Genomic DNA, 18,867 nt, shown 5'->3' with positions numbered 1-18,867 from the left:
TTATTACGTCACAATAACAAAAGTATATTTCTTTACCGTTTTTATGGGCATATATCTTAATTCATACATTAATTTATACATACTATTGCGCAATGGCAGCGCCAGCGACCTGTTCGTCTTGAAAATGAACGCTTTGCGTTGACACAGTTAAGCAGTTTACACGCGCCTGCTGAAATATACATTTGATTACATTTTGTAGAACAGACCGAAGAAGATCCGTCAATGTGTATTTGATCATTGTTTGTGTCAAGTTCAGATATGTGCGCGAGCACATGTAAAGAGTTTTCTCTCTTCTTTAAAATGTAATGTTAGCTGTAGGCCTATACGTTATTAATATAGTAACGATACATTCTGGTTACAGATGCTAGAAATAATGATTGTCTCTTCTATGTTTGTTTGTTGCAAAGATATCTAATTATGATAATAAATTAAATATCTATTTAAATAATAAACATTAAATAATAACATGCTATTTTGTGTGTGTGTGCATATATATATATATATATATATATATATATATATATATAAGTAACTAGTAACGAGCTACTTGAGTAAGATTTTTATTGGATACTTTTTTTCTCTTACTCAAGTAACTATTAGGATTATTACTTTCACTTTTACTTTGAGTAAATATTTCTATAAGTACTTGTACTTTTACTTGAGTACAGTTTTTGGATACTCTACCCACCTTTGACTATAACTATAACAATAACAATAAAAATAACTATAACAATTACTATAACAATAACGATAACAATAACAATAACATAACTATAACTATAACGATCACCATAACTATCATAATAACTAAAATTATAACTATAACAATAACTGTAACTATAATGATAACTATATAACTAACTATAACAATAACTAACTATAACTATAATGATAACTATAACGAAAACAATAACTATAACTAACTATAACAATAAAAATAAAAATAACTATAACTACAGCTATAACGATAACTATAACTAACTATAACGATAACTATAACATAACAATAACTATAACTATCACAATAACTATAACGATCACCATAACTATCATAATAACTAAAAAGATAACTATAACAATAACTATAACTATAACGATAACTATATAACTAACTATAACAATAACGATAACTATAACGATAATGATAACAATAACGATAATTAAAACTATAATGATAACTATAACAATAACAATAACTATAACAGTAACTATATAACTATAACAATCACAATCACACTAATGATAACTATAACAGTTACAATAACTATAACAATAACTAACAATCACTATAATGATAACAATAACAATCAATAATTTTAACGATAACTATAACAATCACAATAACTATAACGATAACTAACAATCACTAACTAAAACTATAACATAACAATAACAATAAATCATTTTAACAATAGCTTTAACAATCACAATAACTATAACTAACATTCACTATAACGATAATAACAATCAATCATTTTAATGATAACTATAACAATCACAGTAACTATAACAATCACAAGAACTATAACGCTAACTATAACAAAAATATAATGGTAACTGTAAAGACAGCTATAACTACGATAACTATAAAAATCAATATAACTATACCAATATCTGTAATGATAAGATAACAATAACTAAAGATACGGGTGTTTAGTGTGTGTTTGTGTTCTGAATACTGAGCTCTTCCATTATGATCAGAAACAACACAAGCACCTTATTCATAACTATATCACCAATTTACAAGTATATCGGAAAGAGAAACTGTGAGAAGACGAGACGGATCTCAACAGTAACCCCTGAAATTACAGGCCGAAGTTGCTTTTCTGAAGCTGACTTTGCAGAAAGTCATTGTGTGATTCACATATGGAGGGAAATCAGGCAGAAATGGGATTTCCAGCAGTCAGTTGTGTGTGTCTGACCCTGCGTTACTAATCCAATTTACCCGTTTCAGCCCAAACCAGCAGACAGACCAGCGTCTCCCCGAAGGCTGTCAGATCCTGTCAGATCCTCACACTGCAGAAAATCTTCCTCAGTGTTTCTGTCTGGTTTTCCAGCACAAATATCTAAACATTCTTAAATCGAGATACATTTACTGGAGAAGAGAAATGTGCAGCGCAGCCGAACACAGACTCATGGGCGGTTTAGGAGGAGAGCGAGTGAATGTGAAGATGAGCGTGTCACTTTCATTCCTTTCATAATGCAGGATGTTTTGTGGGAAGAGCTTGTTTTGTGCGGTTTGGGCGTCATGGGCTTTGATTCCTCATATGACATGATGTGAACCCTCACAGACGTCACGCTCCGCTTCCTTCCTCCTCCTGGGAGACGCGATTGATTCCGTCCCGTGAGCGTCTCGTCTTTGACCTCCTGCTGTGATTCTTCACCCTGCGCGGTTATTATGCACCTCCTTCCTGCTCCTCGAAACACATGAAAGAAGCTTCATCTCTGTCCTCTGGGAAAACCAGAAAAGAGGAGGAGCTTTTCGATTGATGATTGGGAAAAATGGCTATCGCTGGGAGGAAGTGGAGTTTTGACAGGAAATGAGAGAGTTCAGATAGAAGTAACTGAGCGAGAGAACGAACCGCTGCATATTTAACCAAGTTCCTCTGACGAGGTTTTCTGATGAAGCGAAACAGAATATAGACACTTTCTGATATTGATATCATTTATATATATATATCTAATATTACAGTACAGCATACAATATTACAGCATACAGTTTCCACAGGCTTTATTTTACTCATGAATTGAAAAGCCCCATTATAAAACCCTATAGGAAAACCTGACATCATCCCTGCTCCACCCAACAGCTGATGTTTCTTAAATATTCCTTATATGGTCGTTTTCTCATCAGAGCTGCTGCTGTTCATCATGTGACTCCTCAGATATAATCTCACACTGCGGATATGATTTTTCCCTCCCGCCATCCTTCTTGATTCCCTCGCGCTCCTGGACGTTCCTCCTGACCTCCTTCTTTTGTCATCCAGATGTTGTTGACCCGTCGTGTTGTCCGGTTGAATTTCATGCTGGCCTGTGAAACCAAACCATGATCAGAAATTAATAATTGCATTACACCAGAGAGTAAATACGAGGTGTGATTTTGCAGTGTTGTTTTAGTACCATTCATGTACTGTTATTATTATTTTGAATTATTTTTCAGTTTTATATTTTCTGTTTTCATTTTAGTAATTTTGTTGTGTGTTTTTGTCTTTTTTAAATTAATCTATATATATATATATATATTTTTGATTCTTGGTAACTGAAATGAAATAAGTATATAATTTAATATCTCATTTTAAGGTAATTTTTATTTCAAGTAACAACATTGTTTTTTATTTAACAATAATAATCAAGTTGATTTTAGCAGACAGTGAAAGAAGTTGAAGAGTCTTGAGAAAAACTGTAAAAAAAAATTTTTTTTAAAATTATAAATAATATTAAAATGAATGAGTAAATAATAACTTGGATTGAAATAAATTAATAAAAAAAATAGGCAGATAAATTAGATCAAAATTAAATAAGCAACTAAATAATTAATAAATTATTTGAAATATATGAGTTGAAAGATATATCATTTTTTTTCAGTGTATAAATTGGGTGTTTATAAAAGATGTGAAAGATGTCATTATTTTGTAGGTATTTGTAGGTTTTCATGAAGATATTTTGATGTTATTGTAGCTGTTATCTGCTCACCACAATGCAGGTGATTTTGCATTTTTCTCTCCTGGAACATTTGGATGCACACAAAGTAGGCAAAACCTCTCACACACACACACACACACACACACAGTTTGCAGTCAATCAGCAGTTACTCGTCTGGGGCAGTTTAGTAGATAGAAATCTCAACACTTCAGGCAATTTGTCAGTCCCGTCTCTCTCCCTCTCTCTCTCTCTCTGTGAGGCTTTCATTGTCAAGGTCAGCTCTCCTGTGCTCCGGTGAAGCTGCAGTCGGTTTCTGTGGCTCCTGCATCATCATCATCATCATCATCATCACTCACGTATCCTCATGTTGTTTTGTTCAGGGTTTGTTAAACGAGATTCTGCTCCTGTAGGGATTCTGCTGTTTCCCAGTCCACAGATCGGCATTATTGAGAAGTTTAAAGCAGACTAATGGGGGTCCACATTTCCCTGGCAAGGGTCTGAATTCTCTTGTAGGTGTTTAAATATTTAAACATGATTAATGTTTAGAGCGAATCAGAACAGCCGGTCGCCTGAATAAACCAGGCTTCCAAAATAAACTCCACACTTTTAGAAGAACAGTTTCTATATGGAACCTTAAAGGGTTTAGTGTTTAGTTCCTGTCTCTATGAAGCCCCCTCCTTCTGAAAAGCACAATGTGCTCTGATTGGTCGGCTGGAGCAGCGTGTTGTGATTGGTGTTTGGGAAATGTCCCGCCTCTTACCGTAACCGCCAGTTTTAACCCGCCCCTTTATTCTGCGTATGAATTATTTAAATGAAACTCAAGATGGAGGCATTTCAGGGAGTTCAGAACGCCATTCAATTCTTGTGTCTTATTTTTTCTGTGTTCCAGCGGTGGTCAGTGCCATTCCGGTTCCCACACTGGAGAGCAGCCAGTATCCGGGAATCCTGCCGTCGCCCACCTGCGGCTTCAGCGCTCACCCAAAATTCACCCTGCGGCCGATGCCGTTCTCCACACTCACCGTGGACCGCGGTTACGCTGCCGGTAAGGCTTCTGAGTTTCTGTGCCTGTTCTAGAGGGAAAGTTAAAATGAACAAAATGTGTTTTTAGGGCATTTACAGAATCTTTTATTTACTGTACAACTTCAGACAGTGAAGAAGTATTTAAGAGCAATGATTGACCAATCACAACACAGCAACACAAACAGCTGTGTGGTTTATTGATGGAGGCGTCCCTGAATAAACTAGGTTCCTCCTTGCGCTGTCGCGCTCTGTTTTGGTCTGAGCTTTAAATGAGTTTGTTAGTAGCAGAAGAAACTGATTTGATGTGGTTCTTTGGCAGCAGCTGTGAGTCTGTTTGCTTCATTGAAATAAATGACGTTTTCTAAGAAGCTCTTAGTGAGCAGCAGATGCACAAACATCTCTGAGGGAGAAAAGTTCACAGAGACTACAGAGAATGTGCACTGACGCGGATGAAATCCGAGCGCCGGAGGTCTGGGTCACAGCGACTTCAGTTAATACACCATCAACAAGTATTTGCATGATTACAACTGGAAAAATACAAAATACACAATTTTAACAAACTTACATGAGCATGCAAACTGCATCTGAATTAATTAGTAATTGATTAGTAATCAATTCAGTACAGTTCAATAACTGTGTCTACTTAGTTCTCATCTGATGGTGTCCATGCCGTCAAATACTTAATTGTCTTTTAAACCCCAAAATATAATTTTCTTTGAGGTAGAACTCTGTCAAATGCATCACATCATTAACTTGTCTTCAGCTGTGATTGGCTGCTGTTTTTGCCTCCCATTTGCATAACGTTCGGCTGTTGTGTGTGTTTCTCAGCGATGGCAGCAGAGGGCGCCGCTCCAATGGCTCCTCAGCAACAGCAGCCTCTGATTCCCACAGCGCAGTCGGAGCCGCCGGGGCCGGAAGAGATTCCCAGTCGCACCATCCCGACCGCCTGCGTGCGACCCACACACCCGCTGCGCAGCTTCACCAACCCGCTCCTGCCTCCACCCATGGGAACCATCGAACCCAAGGTCTACAATCCCATGACAGGTAAATATTAGTGTTAGTATTCATATCAGTGTCTGCTGCTGTTCAGTACATCCGTAAATAGCAGGCTGTGCTATGAAATGGAAGTTGCGCTGGTCTTTCTATTGTGCCGTATACCCCAGTGCAACGCTTCTCAAACAAGAACAAATGTAGGGCGGGGCTTGCTTTTGTCTGTGGGGAATTGATTGGATGGTCGTGGTTTGCTATTGGTGGATCTCATGTGAGTGACAGGTTGCCCCGCCCTCGTCATCAGAGAAGAGATGCTGCAAGAGGGAGGAGAAGATATTCTAATTCAAGATTACCAGGAACATGAATTTAAACTTTTTCATAAGTAAGAAAATAAGAAGAAAATATTCTTAGGAATGTTTGGAGAATCTCATGGGTAGTTGTGTCTGTAGCCAGAGGGTGAGCCGGTGGAGACGTGACGGTGTAGCTGGTGCGAGTCTCTCGGTGGGAAATCAGACACTGAATAAGTGCTTGGTTTGAGTGTTTGTGTGTGTTCCCATCGGTGGTTGTAATGTTCATCGATTGCAGACTTCATAACGATGTGGAAACACTGAAACACAGTTGCTCTAGGGCTTCTCGTTCCTCAGAGGAGATCTCAGGCTCTTCTGGATGTTCAGTCTGGGCTGCAGCAGATAGTCTGAGACAGACGCATCAGCGCATGTTTCCCCCGGAGTTAGGATTTAATTGGTTTTGCTCAAACCGTTTTGTGGATGTGGGGCTCCGACCACCCTTCGCTCCAGACGCTTTTCCATTAAGCATGAGAATAGAGTCTGAATGGACACTCTTTCCGCTCACATACTCTACAAGGATCCGTTTATAGGATCCTGCAGTGAGAGCAAATGAAACATTCCAGGGATCTGATTAAAAGATTTCTCTCTGAAATCCATCAAGGAGCAGAAAAACTCAATGTGAGTCTGATCTGTTCAGTAGATTGAAATGACAGTAGATCAGTCCTAAACATCTCTATCTATCTATCTATCTATCTATCTACAACCCGAATTCTGGAAACGTTGGAACGTTTTTAAATTTGAATAAAATGAAAACTAAAAGACTTTCAAATCACATGAGCCAATAGTTTATTCACAATAGAACAGATATATCATAAATGTTTAAACAGGGTAATTTTACAATTTTATGCACAAAATGAGCTCATTTCAAATGTGATGCCTGCTACAGGTCTCAAAATAGTTGGGACGGGAGTATGTTTACCATGGTGTAGCATCTCCTCTTCTTTTCAAAACAGTGTGAAGACGTCTGGGCATCGAGGTTTTGATTTTCTGGAGTTTTGGTGTTGGAATTTGGTCCCAGTCTTGCCTGATATAGTTCTTTGACGTATTTTTCTCTATAGGTGAAAGATCTGGACTGCAGTCAGGCCAATTCAGCACCCGGACTCTTCTACGATGAAGCCATGCTGTTGTAATAGCTGCAGTATGTGGTTTTGCATTGTCCTGCTGAAATACACAAGGCCTTCCCTGAAACAGATGTTGTCTGGAGGGGAGCATATGTTGCTCTAAAACCTTTATATACCTTTCAGCATTCATAGTGCCTTCCAAAACATGCAAGCTGCCCATACCGTATGCACTTATGCACCCCCATACCATCAGCTTTTGAACTGAACGCTGATGACATGCTGGAAGGTCTCCCTCCTCTTTAGCCCGGAGGACACGGTGTCCGTGATTTCCAACAAGAATGTCAAATTTGGATTCGTCTGGCCATAAAACACTTTTCCACTTTCCATTTTAAATGAGCCTTGGCCCACAGGACACGACAGCGCTTCTGGACCATGTTCACATATGGCTTCCTTTTTGCATGATAGAGCTTTAGTTGGCATCTGCAGATGGCACAGTGGATTGTGTTTACCTACAGTGGTGTAGTTGGCATCTGCAGATGGCACGGTGGATTGTGTTTAACGACAGTGGTATAGTTGGCATCTGCAGATGGCGCAGCAGATTGTGTCTATCAACAGTGGTTTAGTTGGCATCTGCAGATGGCGCGGCAGATTGTGTTTACCGAAAGTGGTTTAGTTGGCATCTGCAGATGGCGCGGCGGATTGTGTTTACCAACAGTGGTTTCTGGAAGTATTCCTGGGCCCATTTAGTAATGTCTTTGACACAATCATGATGAGTGATGCAGTGTCGTCTGAGGGCCTGAAGACCATGGGCATCCAATAAAGGTCTTCGGCCTTGTCCCTTACGCACAGAGATTTCTCCAGTTTCTCTTAATCTTCTGATGATGTTATGCACTGTAGATGATGAGATTTGCAAAGCCTTTGCAATTTGACGTTGAGGAACATTGTTTTTAAAGTATTCCACAATCTTCTTATGCACTCTTTCACAGATTGGAGAGCCTCTGCCCATCTTCTGAGAGACTCTGCCTCTCAAAGACATCCCTTTTATAGCTAATCATGTTACAGACCTGATATCAATTAACTTAATTAGTTGCTAGATGGGCTCCCAGCTGAATATCTATCTATCTATCTATCTATCTATCTATCTATCTATCTATCTATCTATCTATCTATCTATCTATCTATCTATCTATCTATCTATCTATCTATCTATCTATCTATCTATCTATCTATCTGTCTATCTGTCTATCTGTCTGTTCTACTTGCATTTTTGTTCTTGACGAATCTTTCAGAACAGTGACGGTGTTGTTCTGTCTCTCCTCCTTCACTGTGCTGCTCTGGCCTGAAACACATTTTAATAAGATTTCTTTGGTAAATTAATCATTTATTTGAACCTTCAAACATATCTTTTCCCACCATGTTGTGAATTATGACTGATCAAGTAAATGCTCCCAGTTAGTTTGTTATCACGGTTTGTGTTGTATTACTAATGCTTTGATTTACTCATGTTAATTAATTGTTGACAAGGAGGCATGAGTGTAAATCAGCTCCGGGGTGAAACGCTGCAGACGTGCATCGACTCTCACGATGGAAACACATGAAATAAAGCTGTAGGGTCTCAGGAGACGGCCGAGCGTTTGAGATGCTGTCGAGTTTATATTTACTGCCCACAAGCTTCACAGATGCTGGGCTTTGTTCCTCTTGTTTCAGAGGAGTCCATCCGTCTTTTAAAGAAAAATTTAAAGCCATCTCCATCCTACCCGAGAGAGACACATCAATCGATCAGACTGTATGTCAGTCTCTTTCAACATAAAGGCGTCAGAGAGTCCAGAGAATGAAGCTCTGACACTGGAAATCCTTCTTGATCAGTTGCTTTTTATGTAGAGAATTTACTTTATTTAATCTGAATAAAATTTTGCTTCTCCAGTAAATGTATCTTGAGTTTGAAAAAAAGTTGTTAATTTTGAGGAAGAACATCATGTTTTGCAGTGTACATGTTTTTCCCCAGGATATTGATCAAGCCTCTCTATGCAGCAGTGAAGGACAGATTGTGGAATAAACACATGGAGAGCAGGAGGAGATACAGGCCGTTCGCTCAGACCTGATGTCGTTACGATGGCCACTTCACAGCGAGTTAAACGGCGCTCAGGGTAGATGGAGTTTTTAAAGTGGTGCCGGTGATGTGAGGAATCAGACCTGAGGAATGAGACCAGCGCATTAAACCATCCAGCCATTTCACACACCATAACACACACCGTCCTCGACTGAGAGGGACACTATTTGTCCAGATATTAAGACAAAGAAGAGCAGAGAGAGAGGGAGGAGTGTTGACTTATGGAAACGATAGAGGACAAATCTCCTGAAAACACGGCCAGGTCACATTTCACCCCAAAACAAAAGAAATTATTATATTTTGCATGAAGAAAATTAAGTTTTTTTTGGGCCAGTATGATTTTCATGACAATTAAACACATTTACTGACAAGTAATTCCCTGTATGCGCATGCATGTTTAAGGAGCTTAAATTCTCATTAGATTCTCATTGTTTTTGTACATTGTTTTGTTTATTTAAATCAGCATAATGTAAGGGCAGAACAGCAACCGTGCATGATGTATAAACACTGTACTATTTGAAAAATACATCATTATTTTCATGACAATTAAAATCAGTCTTGCTGCTGTATGCATCTGGATGTTTAAGACGCTTAAATTTTCATTCTCAGTTATATTTTTCATTGTCATAGTACAATAGTTTTGTTAATTTAAATCAGCATAAATTAAGGGCAAATCCACAAATGCTACCAGTATGTATAAATACTTTACAGTTTGAATAATACATGACAATTAAGCATATTTAACACTCAAATTTGCATTACTGTGATGCAAAGAAAAATATTTCAATGTATGGCTCTCTGTATTTTCTTCATGCAAAATAAGATATCTATGTTTCTTTTGGTTTTGGGGTTGAAATGTGACAATGTGACCCAGGCGTGTTTTTACGAGATTCCTCTGTGAATTCTCCGATCTGTTTCTCAATCTAACACTCAACACTCATCCTGACCTCGTTCCCGCTGAACGAGAGCGTTTGTGCCGGCTTTTGTTTGGAATAGAAATAGGTTATGAATTGCTATTGAAGACGTGTTCTCTGAAGCATCTTTTGAGGGCTCATTTTTCGTGTCTCTATGAGAGTTTGAATGGTATTGGGAGGAACGTGCTTCGGCTCTCAGTCGTCTGATCTGACGGCTGGTGGATCTGTGGCCAAAGTTAATGAGCGCTAAACGTCTCTGGCTGACGGACAAGAACAGTGAAGTGTGGAGAGGCCAAATGACAGCCATAATGTCACTTACCACTCTAAGAGCCACGTCACATCCAGATCCTGCTGGACAAAACCAGCCTAAAGCGGTTAAACAGTCTCAGGCCAGCTTTAGAGGGCTGTCGGGCACTAGACCAGACCTTCACTTCACTATTGTGCCACTAGTATTGCAAAATGTTGATCAACATGGATATTTGTATCACTCTCAAATTGCAAAGTGATTAACACAAGCTTTCACAAGTCGGCGAGGGCCGGCAGCAGCACGTACATGAGCCATAAATTGCTTTACAGTTGACTGAAAATCCATATCAGAAAAACATTGAGCAGTTAGTATCGTGAGAATGCTAACAAGCCCCTCCGGCTGTCTGCATTTCTCAGAGCGTGTTTTGCACATGAATGTCTTTAGGGGGTTTTGTGATATTTTAGATGCTCAGTTTTGCAGTGCGGTCATTTGTAACGTGAATGTGCAAGGTTTCCAGTGTCATTTGCTTCCAGTTATTATAGCTGTGCAGAAACAGTTCAATATGCTGTTCATTTGTTATCATATTATTTGATACAGGTATTCTTGTAGCTCAAACAGTAGAGCATGTGTTCGATTCCCATACAGGGGATAAGTGTGTGTGTGTATATATATATATATAAATAGACACAACCATATTTTTAAAAAATACAACTATCGTTTTGTCACGAAAAATAGTTTTAAGAGTTTTTTAGGCGAGAATGTAGTTATTTAGACCTCAAATATGTGACTCTTATATAAACAGCGCCTATTTTACAACTTGACACTAGACAGCTAGACACTTTCGTTGATGTGAGCTTTGGGGCCGTCAGAGGCCGTTCAGCGCTCATGTACCCGCCGAGAACAGCTTCATCTTGGCCAGTGCTTCGGGTATTTGCCGCTGGCTCTTATGTAGATAGTGGTCAAACATGAGAATGTATGTACATATAATCATTTGGGGTATATCAATGTCAATCTTTGGTCTTAATAATCTATTTCTTGTTCCAGAGCAAAATGATTTGGGTTAGGGGGAAAATGAAGTTTCATAACTTTATATTTAAGCTATGTTTAACTGAAATCCTGTACCAGAGCGCTGTTTTTGTACGTTTGACTGAATTGTTTGGTTGTGTTTATTTGTCTTTTATAATGGATGGTGTTGTTAATTTAAATATTATTGTTCAATAAATATTATTATATACAAAGAAAAAGCCGTATATTTGGTATTGAGTAAGGGTCCGTCACTAGCATCAGTGAAACTTACATTATTACACCATTAGATATCAGTAAAGACTTTATGAGTGAACAAGAAAAAGGAAGCTGTTTTAGCGCTGTGGGAAATCCCCTTAACTTTTAAATGGATAAAGATATCGCTTTCCTCAGTGAGCATTCAAACTGATTTTTTATAATGGATATAATATTGTGGACCTGAAGAATGAATGCTATATCAGATGCAGGTATTAAATGTTCTTATTTATTTACACACTCGTTCCGTCGATCTGTTGTATAAACGCAATATCACACTCGTAGTCGTTCGATATGGCTGTGATTAGCTCATATATGCTCATATATTACTCAAACTATGCAAGCCAGAATTCTACTTCAACATTCAACTATAATTCTGTTCTCTAATCACTGGCATTGATAAAGCGTGAAGCATTTTGGCACTTTTGCATGGGTTTATGAAGGAGGACTGACACAAAACTCGGATCTCTCCACTTGCGTTCCTGGAGCAGGTGCCGCCAATTTCTGCCGTTAAATTGCGCCGCTAATGTTCAGCGCAGGAATCTCATTAAGATGGAGGAATGTGATGGATTCTGGAAGCTTGTTGTCGGCATCCATCATTCTGGTGCATTCTGGCGGTTCCCACGTCTTCAGAGAGAAACCTCACGGATGAGCACGGATGCTATCAGCCCATCCTTCTGTCCCGTCTCACCTCCTGCCAGACCAGCCCGTCTCTCTCTCTCTCTCTCTCTCTCTCTCTCTCTGTCTCGGTGTCTCTCTCGTCTGGAGGTCTGCCAATGCAGCTCTGGATTTGGCGCCTTAAGCTACATTCATTTTTCCACATGATTTTGTTGCATTCAGATTCAGCAGCATCATGCTGTTACTGGTGCTGAAAATAGCAAGTTATAACTACAGTATTTTCTGGAAAATAAGTTGCTCCGGGTCAAAATTACATTGCATTATTGCTCATAAGTAGCATCTGTGTAATTATATTTTATGTTATTTCAGCTTTAATTCATTTAACTGTTTTTATTAGATTAATTTATTTTTAGTTAATAAGACATACTTATATATGCAGCTTTATATAAAGAGCATTTATTGTAAATTGTACATTTATAAAAAGATAATTTTCACCAGTAATGGAGAGATGCATGAGTTATCATAATGTTTTCTCTGTTCACAGGTGGAAGTTTACCCAAACCGCAGGTGAAGACGGCATCACTAGGTCAGGCTGGAAAGGCCAGATCACCGTTACTTCCCGTTTCCGTTCCGACCGCTCCCGAAACCGCTGAAGATGGACAGAAACCAGCCGACGACCCGGCGAGCGTGAGTTACCCGCACAGACAACACTGATCATATCGATCATGTCTGATATCCTGACCATTAGGCATTGACACAGATTTCACAATTTGATTCTGATTCACAAGCTTGCAATTCGATTCAGTTTCGAATTGATTCGATATTGATTCATTTTAGTTTAACTGTGGAGTTTATGGTCATTGAATGGCTTTTCTGAGGTAAATGTGACGTTACTGTTTACAAGCTGACGTCTTTCCGCAGTTTACACATTGATTGAGCGATTACATGAGACATGATTCATTTGAGTAAGTTGTTCTGTATCTCTGATGTTCATTCATGTTTGTTTGGTGCTGTAACTAGTAGTAAAGAGGAAGAGATGATCGGTTCAACTGAGGCACTACAGCAACATTAAAGTGCCGCAAAAACACATTTATTAACTGAATTTAGTGACAGAATTTGAAAGCTGAGACTTTGTTTCATTATTGTGATTATTGGATGGCAGGAGCTACAAATAATGTATAGTGAATTTAAATCAAATGAAAACAGCCAGACTAAAAGATTGATTCTTGGGATTTAAGAATCAATATCAGTTAATCAAAATGAAATTGATTAAAATCGAGAAACCGAAATCTTCATCCAAGCCCTACTAATCAAATCCACAGGCTTTCAATCTCTTTAGAGTATTTTGCAGTCGTTTTGAAACACAGCCGTAAGCTGAAAGCTTTAATAACTGTTTCTCAGTAACGAGAATCATTTCATTTAAACCTCAAGCAACAACTTGACTCGCTTTCCTTCTCTGAAAAGAATGATTGATGGATCTGTGATTCAAAAACGAATCCCTGCCTCTGCCTCAACGCGTCTAATCATTAATATTTCGTGAGCACTTGTGGCAAATGTTGCGTCTTCATTGTGAATCATTGAAGAGGCAGATAAGACTGCAAGACTATTGATGTGACAGTAGCAAGAGAAAGTCTACAAGTTTGTGTTTGGGGTTAATTTGGCCTCAGACGACTCTGATTTTATCGTTTATGAGGACAGAGAGAGAGTGAGAGTCGGGCGAGCGTGGACACGGAAAGGTCAGGAGACTTTATCCATCGGACACATATCTGTTTAATTGGAATGGCCTTTTCCCATCAGAGATGAAGCAAATAAACAAACTGACACACAGACTGGACACTTCATGACGCGAGCCAGAGATTTGACCGTTAATACCGTATTCGTGTGAGCAGGACTGCTGGACGGGATTTACACGTGAACGCGACAAGTGCATTTCCCGGTTTTATTAAATCAGGGATTGCCAAGCTTTTTTTGTTAGCTATAGGATAATAATTCATATAACTTTGAAAAAAGTGTGAGCCAAAATAGTAAAATATCCTGTGTTTTTGAATATAGAAATATGAAATGCGGGGGAAAAAATGTAATTATATTTTTTAACACTTAAATGCATGACTGTTTCGGCAATCATTCTTACATATTCGGGTCTTTATCGACCCGGATCTATATCTAACACGGAAGGATCTCTACCTGTCGCAATAATATAAAACTCCTCTGATATTAAAATAAATAGTATCTTGTTACCTTTTGGAGCTTGAAAGAGCTCCGTTTGAGCAGATGTTTTAGAGCTCATTTCCCACTAAATTCAGCAAATAATAGGCTAGTTTTATGTTTGAGGTCGCAAATATGAGCCCATTCACGATCTCAAACATATTCTCAGAACTAGGCCTATATAATTTGCAACATCTTAAAAATCAAAATTTTCGATTGCTAACAGCTTCACCAGATCCATCCAGTAACAGTTACAGTCATATTTGATTGTGTTTCATGTTTTTCTTATTATTTTGTTTTCTGTCTAAATGAGTCGTCACTTCAGCATTGTGTTTCAGACATTGCCACCTTGTGGAATAAAGGTGAATTGCACTTATTCCGTCATCTAAGATTCAATTATTGTTGTGCAGAAAAAAATATACATACACTCATACACACCTCGGGTCGTTAGCGACCCTATACAATTTTTACAAAAAATGTATTCAAAAATAGGCATTTGTTTTATAATTTTATGATTTTTTTCATGTTATATTCTTTATAATTAATTGATTAAGGAATACCAAGAAGGTTGAAGCCTAACTTTAAAAAATGAATGAGGAGGAGGGTAACGAATGACGTATGCATTTAAGGGTTAAATAGTCCTTAGGAACTAAAATCGCCAGTAGGTGGCGACAAGTCCCTATCTTGATGAGTCACTGTCCTAATCATTCCTAGAACCAATTCATTAAAAATGACTAATTCATTCAGGAACAAATCAAGTGACTTGACTTTATGAATAGATCATTGAATCATTCACTCAACCAATTCATTCAAAACGCGTATTCCTTCAGGAAAGAAACGCCACTGTGTTCTGCTGCTGTCTTTGTTTGGAATTATTTTCATTGGCAAGATAAAGCAAAAACAGACAATATTGTGTCTAAAACGCAAGTAATATTTACCTTTTTATTGAAGTGTTGTATAAAGTCAGTATCACATTTGCAATTGTGCTGATATTCGGGAAAACCGCATTCTTGCTTGTGTGATATTGCTGAACTATAAGTATAAAAATAAATAGGAAAACTCATTCAGAGGCATTTTTTGGCACCTATATCTTGAATTTCAGGGGCATTTTTATCCATTTTGGTGGCGTTTTTACCCCAAGCCACTGTTAGTTTTGACCCTGCTTACCGTTGATCCAGTGATCCACACTCATGGGTCTATAAATAGTTGATAGTGTGGATTTGTGAGGGATGTATGGGTGTGCATGAAGCATTGGGCCCTGAAAGTTAATGCCCCAGGGCCTCAGACTGTGTTAATGTGGCCCTGAATATTTTTATTCATATTCTGAATAGGTAAATCATGAATTGTGTTGTTCACTTCAACACAATACAATCCATACTGCATTTTGTTTTTGTTGCATGTGTCGATTCAGATTTGAGCTGTCAGTGCATTTAAAGTGAACAATATTTTCCTGCCGTCATCCCGATGCGAACCATCTCTGAGGTCGTGACCTTTTCCGCACTCACGGTAGGATTTCTGAACGCGCTGCTGGTGCGACGGGCAACAGATCCACTAACAGCCGCGTGATTGATGCTTTCATAGAGGTTCGTGCCAGCGAGAGTTTTATACGGGCCGTTTGAGTGGACAGAGGTTAGAGATGAAGCTCAAAGCACTCCGGTCCGTTCATAGATAACCAATAAACGGCATCAATAACGGCGCTCGGATATTGATGCAATAACCACACTAATTGTTTGCGATGGATCTGAAGGTCACGCGCTAATGCATGTGCTCATAAAGTGCTTCAGGTTTTCAATATCATGGTGACCTTTCCAAACCTATTCGCTCTGAACTATGTTAAAAGTTTCTTTGTTTTGGGTGAATCTCAGGAGACTGTAAGGATGCGTTTACACCGGCACATAAAATCCGATTTCATGCTCTCATCTGCCTTAAGCCTTGCAGTGTAAACACAGCCTTTGGGTGTTTTTTGCTGACGCAGGTCAGCAGAACAAAAAAAGCACAAGGTCTAGAGACAGGAGAGAACTTTTAACTTGATCTCGGGTGTCAGAGCTGAACATGATCTTCTGCTCTGGTTGCAGGTGTACGAGCAGGACGATCTGAGCGAGCAGATGGCCAGTCTGGAGGGTCTGATGAAGCAGCTCAACGCCATCACGGGTTCAGCCTTTTAACACACGCTCACGCATCCGCAGGGGAACAGACACCTGGAGCGAGGAAGCTCCGGACCGCTTTTATCCTCTCAGTCACCTGCTCATCCACAGAAACCCCTGAAACGGGATTCAAAAAGGGAAAATGACTTCAAACCGAACCTCTCACGGACCCTCACTGGGAAAGCGTCTCTTTTCTAACATTGTCTGAGATTTTATACTTGTTTACTTTCACGGCCGTCTCCAGCTCACGCTGCTCTCCGGATCCATCCAGGATTCATGAGTTTAATCTGCTAATGGAAACCCTTCTCTGATGGGATTATTAGTGTGGACCTTTTCCAAACCGTCACAATGTCTTGGAGTTGCCAAAACGCAGAACTTATGAACCCATCTCGCCAATCTATTGCTGCCAAAATCCTTTCCTAAGGAATTATATATTCATACTGAAATGAGTTTGTTTCAGCAGTTTATAAGGATGAGAAAATGGAACTGATTCTGTTGCGTATACTCGATTCGTTTGTAGTCGCGTCTCTTTGTGAATCTCTCGGTTTATTATTTTAATGTCAAATGTGCAGCTGCTCTTGAGGACTGTAAACTGTGTTTCATTTCTCGTTGTGTGTTTCGTCTCCATCAGTTCCAACGCAGGTAAACGAATCCGTGTTTCAGAAACGCAGACGAGTGAATTAATTGGTCAAATAATGCTAATGTGACGAGTTTGAGAGGTTTGATGTGTCAATCAATTCAACACAGAGACCCGCTGCTTTTCATTTCTCTCTTTTTTTTATTTGCGTTAAAATGTTTTATGTGTGGAAGCGCAAAAGAGGTTTTTTTTATGTGCCTATATCTATATTTTTGTTCCTTTTTGGTCACTTTATTTATTTACTATGTGCTTATTTGCGCTGATCTGAAAGATGAATGCAGTCGCAGGACAAAAGGAAGTGGGAACGCGTCCCGATATTTGATATTTTTCTCGTACGCGTGTACGTTACCGTACAGACCCCTGTAGCAACACGAGGACAAACGCTGTTTTTTACTGTACAGTTGCACCGAGCCATTGATGGACTGACGTCTTGGACTCGGGACGGGCGGGCGTTGGGTTTCTACCGATATATTTAATATATGATTTAGAGTGTTCCTTTCACGGTGATTTATGAACACAATGTGATTAATTCTAGAGCTTTTATTTGCCCATTGGGAGAATAAAAGAATTCATAGAGGAATTCTGGGACGGACTTTCACTGTGTTTTTCAACGTGAAGATTGGAAGATATTTTTGCGTCAGCATCATAAAACACCTTTGGTTGTCTAACGTTTTTTTGTGCGTCATGATAAATGTGATCGATGACATTCCTGGATTTTTCCATAATGTTCCGTCTGAAATCCAGCTACATTTTTTATTCAGAAGCATAAACTCTATCATTCCCTCATAGCCTGTTCACTGCAAACAAAAATTGACGTTCTTTCTCAGTATTTGTGTTTTGTTTTCCAGTAAAAAAAATCTAAACTTCCTTAAATCAAGATACATTTACTGTTGAAGCAAAATGACTCAAGATATTAAGAAATAAGTGAAGTGATTACTGAAAAAGTATCAAAATGAAGTGAGTTTTGCTTGAAACAAGAACAGTTATCTGCAAAAGGAGACAGAAAAATAATCTTAATTCAAAGGGAAAACAAGTTTATTTTTCTGACCCCATTGGCAGATATTCTTGTTTTAGGTATAAACTGTATTCATTTTTACTCATTAATCAAGTCTTTATATCTTCAGTCATTTCTCTTCTCCAGTAAATGTATCTTGATTTAAGAATGTTTAGATGTTTGTGCTGGAAAACCAGACAGAAACACAGAGGAAGAACAGCGTTCATCTTTCTCACAGAGAAGAGTTGCAATTCCTGCGTTAATGGACAAGTTCACCTGAAAATATGACGTTCCAAACCATGAAAGAATCTTCTCGCAGCTCTTTTCCAAACTGCATCTGTTCACAATGATCACGACTGTTAAGCTCCAAAAATGACCATGAAGCACCTCCGAAGTCTCGTAACAGCAGTTCATATGACAAGTGCACTATATTTCATGTCTTCTGGGTAGTTTATGATTTTAATTACCTAAATTTTGAGTCCTCATGCAGAGTATCATGAGACTTCAGAAATCATGCCACCTTTATTTCTGTAGCGCTTTACAGCTTCACACTGCAGAAAATGATGTTCTTCAAAATTAAGGGAGTTTGTGCTTAAAACAAGAACAAATACCTGCCAATGGGGTCAGAAAAATAATATTGTTTCCCTTCAGATGAAGGTT

General features: G+C 38.7%; 1 protein-coding gene across 1 annotated transcript in view; it reads left to right on the top strand.

Moving 5' to 3' along the window:
• dcc (DCC netrin 1 receptor) overlaps window positions 1-17,997 on the top strand; it is a 165,531-nt gene extending 147,534 nt beyond the window's left edge. The window contains exons 30-33 of the mRNA XM_067408279.1: window positions 4,532-4,684; window positions 5,491-5,706; window positions 12,772-12,914; window positions 16,508-17,997. Coding sequence (XP_067264380.1) covers window positions 4,532-4,684; window positions 5,491-5,706; window positions 12,772-12,914; window positions 16,508-16,597 — 602 coding nt within the window. The 3' untranslated portion in view covers window positions 16,598-17,997. The remainder of the gene's footprint in view (window positions 1-4,531; window positions 4,685-5,490; window positions 5,707-12,771; window positions 12,915-16,507) is intronic.
• The last annotated feature ends 870 nt before the right edge of the window (window positions 17,998-18,867 follow it).

This window comes from Chanodichthys erythropterus, chromosome 13 (assembly GCF_024489055.1).
Source record: "Chanodichthys erythropterus isolate Z2021 chromosome 13, ASM2448905v1, whole genome shotgun sequence".
In the NCBI taxonomy this organism is placed as follows: Eukaryota; Metazoa; Chordata; class Actinopteri; order Cypriniformes; family Xenocyprididae; genus Chanodichthys; species Chanodichthys erythropterus.
This window is presented reverse-complemented; position numbering and strand designations above follow the sequence as displayed.